This window comes from Chinchilla lanigera, unplaced genomic scaffold (assembly GCF_000276665.1).
Source record: "Chinchilla lanigera isolate Chin_1 unplaced genomic scaffold, ChiLan1.0 scaffold00050, whole genome shotgun sequence".
In the NCBI taxonomy this organism is placed as follows: Eukaryota; Metazoa; Chordata; class Mammalia; order Rodentia; family Chinchillidae; genus Chinchilla; species Chinchilla lanigera.
In genome coordinates this window covers 7,220,708-7,237,466 of record NW_004955451.1, presented here as the reverse complement: position 1 = coordinate 7,237,466, position 16,759 = coordinate 7,220,708, and the positions used below count along the sequence as shown (strand labels likewise).

General features: G+C 42.7%; 1 protein-coding gene across 3 annotated transcripts in view; it reads right to left on the bottom strand.

Annotated features, from left to right (window-relative positions):
• Positions 1 to 16,311, bottom strand: part of Mmd (monocyte to macrophage differentiation-associated) — an 86,547-nt gene extending 70,236 nt beyond the window's left edge. The window contains exons 1-6 of one of the 3 annotated variants that reach the window (XM_013519307.1): positions 16,174 to 16,311; positions 9,558 to 9,639; positions 7,216 to 7,376; positions 3,564 to 3,638; positions 1,845 to 1,946; positions 21 to 90 (exon numbers count right to left, since the gene is read on the bottom strand). In XM_013519307.1, the coding sequence (XP_013374761.1) occupies positions 21 to 90; positions 1,845 to 1,946; positions 3,564 to 3,638; positions 7,216 to 7,376; positions 9,558 to 9,635 (486 nt within the window). In that variant the 5' untranslated portion in view covers positions 9,636 to 9,639; positions 16,174 to 16,311. Of the gene's footprint in view, positions 1 to 20; positions 91 to 1,844; positions 1,947 to 3,563; positions 3,639 to 7,215; positions 7,377 to 9,557; positions 9,640 to 12,529; positions 12,832 to 15,762; positions 16,119 to 16,173 lie in introns of those variants that run through there. The other 2 variants (XM_005394083.2, XM_013519306.1) reach the window with 2 other exon arrangements.
• Between the last annotated feature and the right edge of the window lie 448 nt (positions 16,312 to 16,759).

Sequence of the window (16,759 nt, the reverse complement as noted above, 5' to 3'; positions counted from 1 at the left end):
ATTATAAATTTACTTCTTACCATTGATGTCACCACCAAGGCTGGAGAAAATCCCATTGTGAGATAGAAAAAGAGCTCAACCACTTTATACCTGAAAGAACAGGATGGTTACTTTAGTTTATGTGTTTAATACTTAGGTCATTTACATGCCAGCTTTTCCTTTTTTATTTTGAAAGAGAAATAAAAACTTATAACTACTCAAATGAAATGCATTTCTTATTATGAGGCCACTAGGCCTCTTTACCTAACATACCATGATTGTGAAAGGATGAGCTAGCATTTCTTCTAGGCCTGAAAAGGCATGAAACTCCACATGCTACCTAGAAAATGTTTTCTGCCAGAAGTACTGTAGTTAAATTGAGTGAAATCCCTCCCATGTCTTTCCCTTTGTTCCCCTTTACTGTCATTTCAATCCAGAGCTATAATAAAGTGAAACTGAAGACAGATATAAGTGCAACTTGGGGCCTCATCTGATCAGGGGTAAAGAACAGCAGTCCTAAGGAAAGAGCTTTGTCTCTTCATTTTGCATTTGTACAAACTACAATTCCAAGAATCATCACATGATGAAATAGGTGAAGTACATGAAAACTCTAAGAAACACACTGTTAAAATTCAACGTACAGTTTTGCCCAAACCATCTACACTAATAAGCCTCAAAAGCAGGGACCAAGTTTTTCTTACATTTGGATCTGCAGAGCCTACAGTAGTGCCTGACAGAATTGGCACTTCCTCGTTTCTGCCACACTAAATGGCCAGCGGTGACTTACACTTCATTCTCGGTGTTTTCGTAGCCAAGGCCTACCAAGCAGTAACATCAGGAGGAGAAGGCTTGGAATAGGGGAAATAGCTGCCTTACTTTACTTCCTATTTTTATCCAAGGGTATAATTTAGGGGTTTGAGTGCAAGAAGCAAACTGTGTGCTTGAGTTTATATATACCGCATAACCACGCAGCGTTGCCAATTACGATCAAAAGGGGTTTAAGTGAGTTTCAAAGTCAGAGCTAGTGAAAACTACCATTTTCTTCTGAAAGAAGAAAACAATACACTAACCAAACAAATTATGTTCCATTTTGAAAGTCCCTCTGCCAAACATAATAAAGAATTTAATGAACAGTACTTTAATAAATCTAAAGACAACCATTTCATGGTTGTGAGTTTCTCGGATTCAAGCACATGAGAATAAAAAGCTACAGAATGGCAAGCAGCACACTGCGACCCTACTTTCCAGATCAGTCATTTATCTGATGCACAACCTGAGTGTTCTGGAACTGACCTTGAAGGTTCTCTAGAGCCAAAATGATGCATTTCAATAAGCCTTTACATAAAATTACCAAACATGAAAACGACCTATGAATAAAGGGTAAAGAACTGTGCTCCAGAGCTAAAATATTAAGGGTTTAGACATCCTTTCATGTAGCCCTTCACCACAACCTATTTGGAATACTCTCTAGTTTCTTAACTAGGTAAATACACCAGGCACTTAATATCTAGCTTCAATCTTCACAGAAATACTGAAAAAGTTACTTTTACCATGCGATGACTAAATCTCAGAGGACAAGGCTAGTTTGTCTCAGGATGACACACAAGGTCCTACTGACTCACAATGACTAGCTACCCTATCTCTCATCCACATTATACCGCATATGCGCCTCTCATGCTGTCCCGAAGCAATCTGTCCACCAACAGCAAGTACTGAGTAGTTTCAAAGATTTTTCAAAGGAGTATTTATTCTGTTTATGTATTTCTACTATTTTGAAGAAAAAACACGAAAGAAATTAGATTGTGAAACAGATAAATTTAGGCAATGAATTTTAGAACTACCAAATGTAAATTTTTTTTCCTTACTTTTCATGGTAGAGAAATACATAAATGGTTCCTCCAGCTGCCATGAGCCAGATAAACCAACGCATATGAGCTGCCAGTGGTCCAAGTTCTCGGAGATTTAACCTGCAAATGAAAACATGACAACAAAGAACAGAAGGGATAAATGAAGAGAGTTCACAGGAGTTGTGTTTTCCTCTGATCCCTGAAAACTAAGAAAATGCTAGAATAAAAGCAGAAAGAAAAGGCACTCAATACACAGATAGAAATTTAGGTAAAACGAATAACTCGAAGATAAAATTGTCAGTCAACCTTTATGACTTAGAAATAGTTTCAGCATGGTTTAAAAATAGAACCAGCAAAGACACATGTAGAAGTGAGTCCCAGCACACCTGTCACGCCCAACTTTCCCTGGCAAGGCAGAGAGAGGTAAAAGCTGCCTGCCTTTTTATTTCCGACCATGTACTTGGGAGCAGACTGCTTACACAGCTTAATGAGAACTCTGAAAAATATCCTGAGCCAGGATCACGCACCTATAGCAGATACCTAGTCCACAGACCACGCTTCCACTACCAATCTCTCTGCCAAGACAGAGCATGAAAATTATCCCAACTTGTGTGAAGATATTTTGTTAGAATTCAAATGTAGATTTTTTTTAAGGTCTAAATTTTAAAACGCTGCAAATTCACTTATACTCATGTCATAATACAAATAAACACAGAGGAAAACTCCCAAATGTTCTGCCTGGCTGTCACTACCAATTAATATTCCCAAATGCAAAAGGTGCTACTTGCATGTCTAATGCTATATGTGAACAAACTGCCTACTTTGATATTTGATTCCTCAGCCCAATTTAAATATTTTTATAACTTATTTGCTTATTTTAAATTGAAGTATACTTCACAAAAGCCTTTAAGCATTTTTGCTCCGATATGAATCAGACCTATAATTTAGTAAGACGTATTGAGGAGAGCTAGCTTATTTTTTATTCTAACGGATAATTATGTTTCTTTTGAATAAGGCTGCCTTACCCAGATCTAGATGCCTGCTATTTTCAACGACTACGACAGGTGATGGCATAATACAAACTTCTGAGTGTTTGACACTGGACCACATCTTGATAGAGGAAAACTAATGTTTCTTTAACTATAGGTTTTAATTTAACAAAAGATTATATTCTAATGAAATTCAAATTATCCCCAAAGGGCAGCAAGACCAAGGAAACTGAGCAGAGTGCTAGGTTAACGGATTTGGTTGGTTTTCTTAACTCCGACAGCAAAATAAAATAGAAATGTGCCAGTGTATAATAGCTACTGTGCTGTAAAGAGAGAAGACAAACGGTACAAATTTCCAACAGAAGCTTACTTTCCTAACACTGTATACACTGACAGCATTTCCCCAATTTCTACACATTCTGAAAAGCAGATGTATAGAGAAAGAGAATTGGAGGTTGGAGGGGCAAAGGTTACGCATCATGTTACCTGAACCCAAGTTAACAGCATTTCCTCTTAGTGCAATGCCCAGATATTTAATCCAAACACTGTTTCTCCTTTCAGATCTACAATCTGACCCAAGTAAACACACTGGGGGGAGAAATGCATGCATGCATGTGTTTGGGAGAAGGGGTGGCTGTATGCATGAGGGCTGCGGGCAGGGACAGGAGAGCGGGGAGGGGAGAAGAACAAGGAATAAGGACTTATAATAAAAACACACTGTTCAAGAGCAGAAACAGCTTTATCTTACCATGGAGCGTAAGAAGCAGCAATGAAAAAATAGATCACCATCCTATCACACATGTGAAAACAATGTTCCACTGTCCTGGGGAGGGGGGAAGAAAACAAGTTAGATAAATTATTTAAAAAGTTTTCAGACCAGAACACAAGGGTGCAATTTCCATTCCTGTCTAGTTTCTCACTGCGTTTATAACTTGCCCTCCAAAGCCACACTGTTTGCTTGTTTTTAATGATGTGAAGCCACAAGTAAATGCTTTATTTTTTAAGTTATACACACAACAGATATTCTCATAGTTAGGAAGCCTAAGGTAGTTAAAGCAAACACAATCTGTCTTTTCTGGTATTTTCCATTTCTTTTACAGCCTACCTAACAGAAGGACGAAATTCCTTGAGGGGAGGTCATCCCCCAGGTTCTATCACAGTGCAGGACATGAAGTCCTGATGCTCAGTAAACAACCCGTAAACGAGGTCACGTTCTTCAAGTCTTTTCAGAATATCTTTAAAGACCCTTTTACTTTAAATATTCTAGTGCAGACAGTAAGCTGTAATAAAAGAAATTCCGTCATTCAGGAATAGCAAAATAAACAGAAAGATGCATTTGCTGCAAGAAGGTACAACTCCCGCCTCCCAAAATCAAAGTCAGGAAGTGTGGGTAGAAAAATTACAAGTTGTGTGATTGTGGATTAGAAAGTACAAATGCATAGCACTGTCTTGCATCTATGTTCACTGCCCAAGGCATCACAGCTATGGTTTGATGGAGCGGCGGTTCTTAGGCTTTACCTCACCACACACACGCCCAGAGTGTTTTCCAAAGCACAGATGAGGATTTGTGTTACTAAAGAAGTAAAAAATACACTTACAAGAAAAAAATTATCTTAATGCAGAAGCTACAACTTACCCCTAGATAATAATTCAGGTCATAGGTCTAAAGAAGCAAACAATATATCAGTGCTTCTCAAATGACTACATATTACAATCATCATTATGAAATGTAGCCATGGACTCCAGTCAAGAAGATTCTACTACAAGGGACCAAAGATGGGACAGAAAGTAGAGGAAAGAAGATAAGTTGTTCTTTTTTAAACTCCTGGAATGAATGTGATTTCAAGTAAGGTTTGGGGCTGTTCTAGTTCTACTTTCTCAATTATTAGACACTGCCAGAGCCAAAGTCAGACCCAGAATTTTGTTGAAGATCTGCCGTACACCTGTCTGAGTCTTATTTTCTTTATAAGTAAAATGGAAATCTTTCTCTAGAGCCTGCAGAACATTAAATGTGATAATGTGGACTATGTATTCAGCATAGTATCTGCCACTTAATAAATGCCATTTCCTTTTATGTACTTAAATTGAGGTTTATTTGAAAACTTAAAAAGCTTAATGCACAGCACAAATCTACATGTGGCTTATGATTCTAGAAGTGCTATTTCAAGGTTCGGAGTCTGGTGTCTATTACACCTTCTCCAGTCCCTGGCAGGGAGGCCCTGAATCCTGAAGGAGGCATCTACAACTCTTTATTGATTCAGAAATCTAGACATCAAAGCCAAGTCTGCTGAGGCAACCACAGCGTCACACTGTGCCAAGAAGATAATGAAGTGCTCTGCTTGCTGGCTGGCCTCTGGCCTCCGTGACAGCACGCCTCGAGGAGCCAGGTACTCCCGCGGTTCTCTTGTGAGTGTGTCCCAAAGTGCCCTTGTGATTCAGCACTGTGGTTTTATTTTAAGCCCAGGGAACTGTCACTTTGTAGGAAAGGGGAACGGACTGTAAATTATATACAGTATTGTGAAAGATATGGTAGAAAGAAAACAAAGGGCTAGGAGCCAGACGTCTTGGAAGACCCATTACTACTCGTCTCACTGACTCAGGCAAGCCAGGCCATTTGTCTGAGCCTCAGTTTCCCCAACTAAAAGCCGAAGTTTGGATTATGTGATCTCTTCGATCACACACTCTCTGCCCAGGCCTGCAACACCATGATTCTACCATGATGAAACCAGTACCCATCTCCTAAGTCCCACGTCCTGCTTGTGAATTAAGCATATCTTGTAAAAATGAGCCTGTCTCATTATTTTTGGACATTCTACAAATTTTCAAAAATTACTTTATAAGTCACTCTTAGTTGGCGCTGCATTCTCCTTTTTTTGAGAACTTTCACCCTTTTTTGAGAAGAATTTTCACCCTTTAATATATTTAATTACTGCAGAATGTATTTCATGAGCAACCCATTCTGACCAAAATGGTGTGGAGCTTCCTCTGTACTCTCCCAAATGGATCCTGCACTCAGAGGAGGAATGCTTTATGTCCTTCTCGGTGGTAAGCCAAAGGCCAAGGCATTGTTTGGAAAGTGCCTGACAATCAGTAATTGCAAAATAATATTAATCTGTTTCCATAACAGACAGAGAACTTCAACCTGAAAGTTCAGCTTCACAGACAGTAGAAACAGTAGTTCACTTCCTCACATCCCATAATCCCACAGCCTTCTATAATTTTCGGATCACTTTCACATACATTATCTTATTTGCCTATCACGATAACTCTGTGAGTTACATTATAATCCTCATTTTATTTTATTTTTGTCTTTTCGCTTCTTTTGTCTTTTTTTGAGACAGTGTTTCACTATGAAGTTCAGGCTGGCCTTGGGCTCATTTATGTAGCCTGGGCTGGTCTCAAATTCGCAGTGATCCTCCTGGCTCACCCTCTCAAGTGCTGGGATTAAAGGTGTGCACCACCGGGGCTGGGGATTTAGCTCAGCGGCAAAGCGTCTGCCTGGCAAGCGCAAGGTCATGAGTTCGGTTCCCGGTACCGGAGAAAAAAAACCAAAAAGGTGTGCACCACCATGCCCTGCTTTGTTTTGTCTTTTTGAGACTGGGTCTTGCTATGCAGTTCAGACTGGCCTAGAGCTCACTTATGTAGCCTAGGCTGGTCTCCAACACACAATGATTCTCCTGCCTCAGCCTCCCAAGTGCTGGGATTATAGGCGTGTGCCACCACACCCGGCTCTCATTTTAGTAATAAAGAAACTGAGGCTCCTGGTTGCCAAGTGACTTACCCAAAGTTAAGTAGCAGGACCAAGCCTCAAAGGCCATCTGCTGACTCCAAGCTCAGTGTACTTTGCCACTAATCCATAGCTACCGCTCTCTTATCCTTAGTACAACTGAGAGAAATGGTTTATGGTTTTGTTTCTTTTTTGGTGGTACTGGGGATTGAACTCAGGGCCTTGTGCATGCTAGGCAAGCACTCTCCCCCTGAGCTACAACTCCAGCTCACTTAAGAGAACTGGAAAACAGCTCTCAAGATTTCAAGTTTTAGGGGCTGGGGATTTAGCTCAGCGGCAAAGCGCCTGCCTGGCAAGCGCAAGGTCGTGGGTTCGGTTCCTGGTACTGGAGAAAACCAAAAAAAAAAAAAAAGATTTCAAATTTTAAGTTCTGGGAAATCACTGAGGTACTGGCTTCTGGCTAGAGAGGCTTGCCTTCCGAGAGGCATATGCTAAGAGAGTCTTCAGACTCTGTCCAACCCAAAGAAAATGTCCCCAGCTATTGGACAGCACTAAAACTACAAGGCACGAAAAGGTCCATTTTCTGCTCCACCTGCCTAAAATATACCAGTGTAGGGGATTAACACTGAGGCAACTATTTTGATCTGTGGAAACAGCACGTCGTCCACTGTACCTTAAGTGGCTCTTTTTCCATGACACGATGTGAAACACTGTGGAAACGATGAAGAGGGCACACAGACCCATTCCATAAATCCATGCTGTTATCTTTTCCCAGCAGTCATCGGACAGCCGATGGAGCAGGGCACTGCCCACGATGGCCGGAACAATGAGGAACTGAGGGAAAGGTACAGAGAAACAAATGTCCTGGTTTTTAAGGAAAAGAGAATTTTTTTCTAACTAGATAGAGGCTTATCAGGAACAATATGAACAAAATAATTTTAAAGCAATCGCCTTTCTTGAACAGTCACGAGGACAGCCAGATGAAGCTGTTAGCTGCTGTACTGGAAGCGGCTACTGCTGCTCAGGGCCCATGCAGCGCCCGCCAATGGATACACAAACAAGGCAGAGACGCAACATTACTCAACTGTTGCAAAACAGATGTTCTTTATCCTAATTTCCCTCAAGAAGGGCACGTTTCACTCTCCTTTCTAATCTGATTCAGAGTAGGTTATTTCAAATAATCACATATCAAGCATATATTCAGATTTCCCAGTGAGATGCTCATTTTAAAATATTCTGTCCTGTTGCCCCCATCGGCTACTGAAATTCCACTCTTTCAGGAAGAATGAATGAATAAATCTTATCAAGGAGTAATGAAATGTATACGACACCCCTCCCAGCACACACACACACACACACACACACACAGTTATCTAAGACATGCCCTGAGTTTTAGTATGGATCTCTTCATTCTATCAATTTGGGAGCTACTTTGAGAGTGAAACCATTTGGGGATTATTTAAATCTTCATAGTAACTTTTAGGTGAGCAAGAGTAACCCATCCTCAAGGCCTACCTATTCAGATACCAGAAGTCTAAGAAAAATTTTGCTATCTGTGCTACATGTAAGAGTACATATGGAGAAAAAGTCAACGACTAGCCATATGACCAGTAAATGTTTTATAATACAGAGATTCTCCAGGAGAGGTAGACTACCTTATTAGATATTAAAATACATATGCCTGGCAAAGAGGGAAAATTTCAGCATCATTTCTTTCTTTTTTGGTTCCCACACATCTCTTTTACCCTCTTGCCTGGAATATCAAATCCCCCTGGGGACTGATTTCTTGATGCCAAAGTTTTCACTGGCCCAGAACAAAATGAAAACAGTAAGGATAACAATGTATGTTTCTTATAAAACAAAACTTGTTTGCTTTAAGGAAATGTTTTGAAATTATGTCCTTTTCTATGTTAAAGTATCTTCTTTTAAACAAAATAATGACTAACAAGATTTGGTGTCTAAAATCCAAACATCTGGGATATAGCTTAGTAAGACTATATTTTCTGTTCTAAAAAAATTAATGATCAGTTTTTCCTGAATTTCAGTTTATAAAAGTGTTCCTTAACTTGTGAAAATATCGGGATTGTTCAGGTCCATCCTAAACAAATATTATTCCTAAAGGTAAGCTGCATATCTCAATATCCAAACCACTAAACTATACGAACAACACTGTCTGTGGTAATCAAACTGGCTTCTTCTAAACACTTTCCACTAAAGGAATAAATTGTCTTCTCTGCTGTTTTCAGACTATATCCCAACCACCATTTTCTCCTCGAAAGTCTCACATAATGCAACTTTCAAAGGGAATAATAAAACCAAAGGAATTTATGATGACATAAGAAATGCCAATTATGTCACATTAATAGGAACCCCACAAATAATACATACACAAATAACACATATATAAAAGGAAGAAATGTACCAAAGTATGACCAGTTTGTTTCTGGGTCGTTTTATTGGCTTACATACTACCCAGTATTTTTAAAGTTTCTTAAAATAAGCCTGCTTTGCTTTTATAAGGAAAAACTAATCAAGAGCTAGGGACCACATCGGTGTTTTATTCAGTAACCTGTAACAACGTATGTTCTGAGAAGCAAGGCTCCTGTTGGGGTGGGAGGATGTGGCTTCCTGTTTCAGAAGTTCACCTAGTAAAAAACATCTTTTTCAACAAACTGTGAACTCTTCCTGCCAAATGAGCACGGTGGTTATTTCCTTTGAGGGGTAACGATCTTCATAACAAGTTTCTCTCATTGTCTTAGGGTACACAGGTATTGTTATTCTTTTAAAGAAGAGGCGGTTGTGGAAGGCAAGCCCAGGACAAAGCCGGGCAGGTCAGAATACACAGCATTCCACATGCTCAGTTTGTAGTCCCAAGACCATCACAGGGGTCTGGAGGTTAAAGTCACAGAGATGGTAAATCCAACTAAGCATGCTGAGGTCCCTGGAGATAAATAACCCCTTCCTCCCTCTGAATCCCTGCGGAAAGAACAGCGGCAGCAGAAAACTCATACTCACTGCATGTGTGTAACAGTTAGCAGCATGTTCATAGCAAGTTGGTTTGTAACGGCCATTGGCTGGGGCCCGATGGTTCATGAAACTGCAGAAACAAAAAATCATCATGTGAGAAAAGCTCAAAGCCTGGGAACAGCAATGGGGAAGCCTGCCACGGTTGTTTGATGTTTTTTATTTATTTATTTATTTTTTTGGTTTTTCTCCAGTACCAGGAACCGAACTCACGACCTTGCACTTGCCAGGCAGGCGCTTCTGCCGCTGAGCTAAATCCCCAGCCCCTGTTTGGTGTTTTTTAAATAAAGGGGTCACCGGTGAAAATAGCTCATTACCAGAAGAAAGCTAAAGCCAAAGTTATACACTGGGTCAACAGCAAAGGTTCCAAAGCAAAACCAATTCCCTGTTTTATTAGATGAGGTATTCCTTCCATTTACTCAAAAGATAACCTTACACAGCCCACAAGCAAACAGAAACCACATCCAATTCTTTTGCTGGTATTCCTGCAACTGAAAAAACAAACAAAGCCAGAACCAAATCTGAAATCTTTTTGTATGTGTGTGCAGTGCTGGGGACTGAACCCACGGCCTTGCACCTGCTAGGCACATGCTCTGCCACTGAACTACATCCCAGCCCTTAAATCTTAACAGAGAAAAGGAGTTTTTCTGATCTTTAGCTATTATCAATGACAAAGGTACATGCTGCACTTGAAGGTTGCCATGTTCCCTTTCAAAATGCATAAAGTTTTATATACGCAGACACTAAAAACCTACATCCATGATCAAAGGCCTGTCCAACTAGTTTCCCTATATTGTATTACCTGTTCAGGCATCAGACAGCTACAGTGATACCTGGTTACCTCTAGGCCATCTAAGCAAAGAGGTCTATTTTCACCTTCATTCTTCCTGAATTAAAAGGGTTTGCTTCAAAAATCAAACATATGACGAGCACCTGGTACCCTGCTGCATGTTTCATAGGCACACACAAAGGAACGTCTGTATGTATCAACACCTGTCATATACAAACCCACGCCCATATTCCATACCTTCCTTTAGGCTAATTTTATCATAGTCAGCAACAGAATGGAAACTTGAATACAACAGGACTGAAAGAGATGTCAGCGGTCTTCTGTTCTGGGTGAGAATGCCTCCCTGAACGCACGCCCACACCCACATCATGTTTCTTGGGGGATTCTGCATTAGGGAGAATGTTCTCAGAAGAAGAAAAGCAGTTGTCTGAATAAAAGGGCAAAGAAGCAGATGCAGACACAAACAGGTAAAAGTCCTGCCAGTACTCAGGTCTCCGAGGGCCAACTGTCTGCAGGCTTTGTACGATTAAGTTATCGTTCCGCTCAAACGAATTTGGAGGGGCGGGGGACTTTTTACCACTAATTATTTCTTGACTGACCAGTCAGGCACACACTATTTACTGATAGGATGGAAAATAGTACCAGGTTGACAAAATGCCAGAGCTATGTTGCCAAAAGCTGACTGAAACCACAATGGAGCCATTCTGAACAGAGCTAGGTTTATAAACACAAGGCTAACCAACATCATCTCCCTGTTAAGAAGGGGCTGTTATGCTTTGATCAAATAAATAAAAATAAATAGCATAATATGGTTCAGGTGGCACACCTACTATGGGACAAACGAGATAGTAAAGGTATTTCTCTGGGACTCCCAATGGCTACCAACTCGTATGCAAAACAGCTCCTTACTGAGCTGTCAGCCAACAGATGACTTGAAACTGTCTAGAGAAATGTACAGCTAGCAGCCTCCATATTTATCCACGCTATTTTTGTTCACAGATAAATAATTTCAAGCATCATCTTTTCTCCCTTGATAATCTTTTAAATAATGTCACTAATTTCCTAAGGGACAAGAGTGTTGCTATACAGTCCTTATTAGTAAAAAGAAAAATAATTACCCTCTCGGGAAGAATGCTTTGTAAGTGTCCCAAGCACTGAACAATCTACCACATCAATACTTTGAGACATAACAACAAAGCTATGGACAGCATGCCACAGCAGGACTGCCAACAGGAAAAGATGAGTCTCCAAAATGGCTGAGGTTGGGGTAAACTCAACGTGCTCTGTGGAGCATGCAGTAAGTAGATTTCTCTATCCACTACCAGGAGGCAGACTGAAATAGCAATTTATATCTCTGGCAGCCCAATCTAAAAATAGTCAGGCCATCACACAGCAACAGGGATAGACTTGCATTTTCTCCCACAAGCACAGAAGCTGGGTGGTTAGGTTTTGGGCAGCCTGGTCTCTGTCTGCCCTCCTGAACTAATCCAGGTTCAAGGAAGTAAGAAGCTGTGGAGAAAAATGGCCCATTCTGGTGACGTAAGGTGGCCTCTGCTGATGGATGGTACAAGACTTGGGCCATAAGGCCTATGAGCAGATCAAGTCCTAAATCATCCATAAGGAAACGTAAAAGCAACGATTCTACGATATTTTCATGTCTGGGGCTCAGTGGGACAGACAGCATGACCGTTCTGCTGCGAAATTACAATGCAATTTTTTCATTTCTCTCTGATCTGCCAGGGTGCAGGCAAGCCTCCTCCACAGCCTTCTGAAGAAATCACTTCGAAGATCTAAATGGAAAAGCAGATGTAAAATGCAAATAAACTCCCACACAGGAGCCTAAAGTCACCTCACCAAAAAAAAAGAAAAAAAAAGAGGAAAGTTCAAGTGCTATTATGGAAGTCACCTCTGGGTCAGGTGGAGAACCCTAGTGGCTACCCAGTGCTCTGAAAAGCGTGCACACCCCGTGGTAGAGGACCTAAGGGAGATGATTTAGTCCTGGGAGTTGAAACCACACTTAATGAAGCTATCAGTGAAGCAGGCTTTGTTCATTCATCACCTCACTCTCAACATTCTCTGTTGTGTCCCCCTTGCCTGGCGTCCTTATATGCCCACTCCATATGAGAAAATTTCATAACTACGGAGGGAAAGAACAGTTGCGGATGAGCCTTACCATCCCACCAGCAGATCTCACAGGCCTACGAGCAGATCAAATCCTAAATCGTCCTTGATTCCTCTGTGCTCTTTCCCCAAGCGCAAGTTTTGTCAGTACTGCATTCCAAATAGGTCCATGCTTTCTAACTCCACAGCTCTGCTTCCAATCAAGGCACTGGCACCAACATCTCAATCCCATGAGAAACCAACCTCTTAGCTGGCTTTGCTGCTTCACCTCTGGGCAGAGACTCCGTGCTATACAAGAACAAGAGCCTGTTAAAACCAGCGCACAGCGGGCACGGTAGCATAAACCTGTAAATCCACTAATCAGAGACTGAAGCAGGAAGATTGTAAGTCCAAGGCCAGCCTGGGCAAATGAGACCCTGCCTCAGAATTTAAAATAAAATAAAAAAGGGCTGGTGGTATAGTTCAGTAGTAGAGCACTGGCCTAGTATGCAAAGGCAACGGCCAGAACCAAAAACAAAAACCAAAAAATCAACACCCCCGCAACACACATCACCTCACACAACCCTAACCCAACTGTACACCTGCGGCTGGCTTCCCAGAGTGCTTGAGGAAACACTGTGCTCCACCCCGGCCCACCAGCCCTCAGTGGGCTCACTCTCACAATTCATCCAGCCTCAGGATGCCCCTTCCCCTCCCCTCCCCTCTAGCTATGCCACCTCCTTTCTGCTCAGCCTGTAAGTCAAGGTTTGGTCTGTCTCAAAGCATGGGCTGTTCCTGCCTGGCACTCTCTTCCCCAGCATGCTCAGCTCCTCTTATCCATCCTTCAAGCTTAGATCAAAAGCCACCTGCTCAGAGAGATTCCTCAGGCCCTCCTGGCTAAATTATGACTTCAGTCCTCCTCACCCAGCCAGAATCCTTCTTATAGCTAGTAAGAGTGTGTTTTAATTTCATCTTCCCCACTACAACGTGAAATCCATGAAGGCTGTTGTGTTCACCATTTCATTTCCAGTACCAAGTACAATGTCCAGCTTAGTGCTGAAGCTTAGTAAATAACTGACGAATACAGAATAAAGACATTCCAGTTACTGCTGAACCACTGTGACAGGGAGATATCCCAGTCAATTTAGTTTTACTGGGATTTGGCAGGTTTTGTATATAGAAGAAACAGGTAGTCTTAGAGCCCAAGAACTTTGAATCTCATGAAAAGAAAATGCAAAGGCCAAGACAACAGCTATTCCAAGGGACCCTCTTCAACGCCACTTGATGTTGCAACTTAAGTCAACCTGTACACAGGACCTTACTATTACTGCCCCTTTAGGACTAAGCGTATCGGTTCAGCAAGTGTCCAGTGCTAACAGGGGTACACTTGACTTAATTATCATATAAAGGAAAAAGACATCTGTTGGGAGACTCCCACACAAGGACACCCACTGTGACTAGATGTTCTAAGAACACACAAAAAAAGACAATACACAGCTCTGGAAGACTTCCTAATGTTTTAAACTAGAGGCTCTCCCACACATTCAAAGTTAAAGCAGACCACTGGTCCGAAATCTGGAGCTGAGGAAGACAGCATCCTTTCCCTTGAACACAGATGTGTGGTGTGGGCAAGAAGAAAGGGTGAGGGAGCAGCTAGAGTTGTAGAAGGAGACGCAAAGCTGAACTCTTGAGTCTGCCCCTTCCTAACCACGTGACTAGAGGCCTGTTACTCTTTAAACCCATCTGCTCTTCTATTAAGTGTGTACGAAATCTGTATCTTTTAGGATTACAGTTAAGATAACATACAGGTACCCACCCAGTGTCCTGGCACAAATAGGCTCTCAGTGAATGCAAGCTGTTATTATCATCAGGCAGAAATGCTGTAAAGGGAAAAGAATGACTCTGTACGTGTGTGTGTGTGTGTGTGTGTGTATGTATGTGTGTTCAGGTATCCCAGGAGACTCAACTGTGAAAGGGACAAAGAAAGAAAGAAAATCTGCTGTGTCACAGTGGAACTTTTCACATCTTTAGCTTCTTGAGAAGCCATGATTACATAAAACCCTCCACTTAGGGGAGCAGGTTGTTTCTTTACAGCTTTCCTCCATAAAAAGGGCAGAACCCTGGATGCTGATCCGAAGCCGCAGTAACCACCAAGTTTCCATTATGAACACACCAGCAAGGTGTTCCTGTTACTTGGGCACCGCTACAAGGCATGGCCTAATAAAATGTTTTTCCTGCAATCAAATGCTCCTCAAGGAGTGCTGATATATGTATCCGGGGAAAGAACACACTGGCTCAAAGGCTGTGTGTCTCTTCCAATAGCTCCTGTGCAACGTGCCTACCTGTAACTATGGTGCACGCTCAGAAAGCTGTGTAATGAACACAGCTTGACAAGGTATAGCAGAGTATTTTCAATATTTTAACAAGTGAACCACAAAAATCAGGGCTGTCTTGTAATATTACCATTTATTTGCAGGCTTTACTTTCAAGTTCAAATTGATGCTTAGAAATAGCTTTCAATCTAACCTATATTAGAGCAACAGGAAAATAAGGGATCATGTAAAACTTGAAAGAAAAATCACGATAGATCTAGATGTCATCAATAAAAACTGATACATATCCGTGGAGTCCAGTAATGTACAACCACTGAGAAAATCAGTCTTTGCTACACCAAAAGAAAATGTCTGTATTTTAAAATTTGTTAATGGATAAAGCAGAGTTCCAAATCACATTACAGCGGTGCTAATAAGGACCAGGGAGATGACTCTCCAGCAAAGAGAAGACAGCGCAGTCAGCTGAGATGGTAAATTTTTTTCCTCTTTCTTTTAACACGGTTTGAATGTTTGTGCAAAAACAGTAAAACAAGCTTTCTTCCTTTCATACAAGAATTCAAAGGGGTGGAAGAGAAATGCAAAGGGAAGGGGTAATTTCACCAAAGACGGCCTCTGTACTCTAAAAACAGGAAGCGAACAGGCAGGCAGACAAGTAAAACCAAATCAAACAAACCACATGCGCACAACCTCACTGATCATGCCTGGCCGAATGTTCCACTCTACGTTTGCACCCCTCCAGTCTCACTCCTGACATCTGCTTCTAAAGCCAGAACGCCATGGTTCCCTTAAAAGTATTGCTCTGGACTTCCTTCTTGAGGACTAGTCCCAGGCATCCAACACTTCAAATGATGGGCGATATCTGGAGGTCAATCCAAGTCTGCAGGCTGACCCGCTCCCCCCATGGCATCGACCCCCTCTACCTCCCATGGCACCGACCACCGCACTTTTCCTACGTTTCTGTTGTCTCCTTTACCTTTTGGGACCGGAGGCGGAATGAGATACACACAATGGGTGAGTGGGCCGTTAAGGAAAAAGGAGTGAAAAGAAAAAAAAAAAAAAAAATAGGCACTTTGAAATAAAAGGCAGTATCTAAAAACTCAACAATAATCTCCTTGGGAGATTTCATGCATTTCTTCCAAATTCCTCGCCGCCGCGCATGCAGCCTGCTGGTGGGGAAGGTCTGGAAGTGGGATGTCTGCCCGGTTTCAGACATGGGCATGGAGAGTTCCCACGAACACGGGAGAGCTGAACTTTCACCCACTTAGGCGGAACAGAAAGGCGCGGGGCTTCCTCTGGGATCCCGGGCCAGCAGCCTCCATTCATCCCTGGAGAGCAGACCCCGGAGAGGATCGCGGCCCTGGTGGTCCCCGGCCTGGTGTTCTACCTGCTCTCCTTCGACCTGCCTGCCTTCCGGTGGCGCCTCAACCGCTCCTCCTCCTCCTTTTGGTTTCCTAACCCAGGCGCCCCAACAGCAGGTATCTCCACCCGAATACTAGCCTGCTCCCTGGCAGAGTCCAAAATAGCACCGCCCTAAGACTCAAAGCCTGAAGCTAGCGAGGCCCCTTACACCTCAAGCAAGGCTGGGCCGGGAGGTGCATGCCTCAGTTTCCCTGTTGCTAAGGCCGTTCACAGGAGAAGCACCTAAAAGGCCCGGGCCGTCCGGCCCCTGCTTTTCGACAGATCTTCCACGCAGGGCGCAGCAGCGACCCCTGGGAGACCCCTCCCTCACCCCCTCGATCCTGGGGTAAAAGGATGGAGGCCAGGGCTTAGGTGCCAGCACTCGGGGGCGGCAAGCTGGGGCTCGGGTCTGCAGATCCAGCACGAGGCCCTCCCGGAACGGGGTCGGGGTCTGGGGATCGGGCCGGCGGGGGGAAGACAAGGGGAAAATGCAGGCGCGGGGTCCAGGCGCGCAGGTCGCGAGCGGCCGGCCGGGTCCGGAGCGCGCTCCACGGGGGACGGGGGCCGCCCGG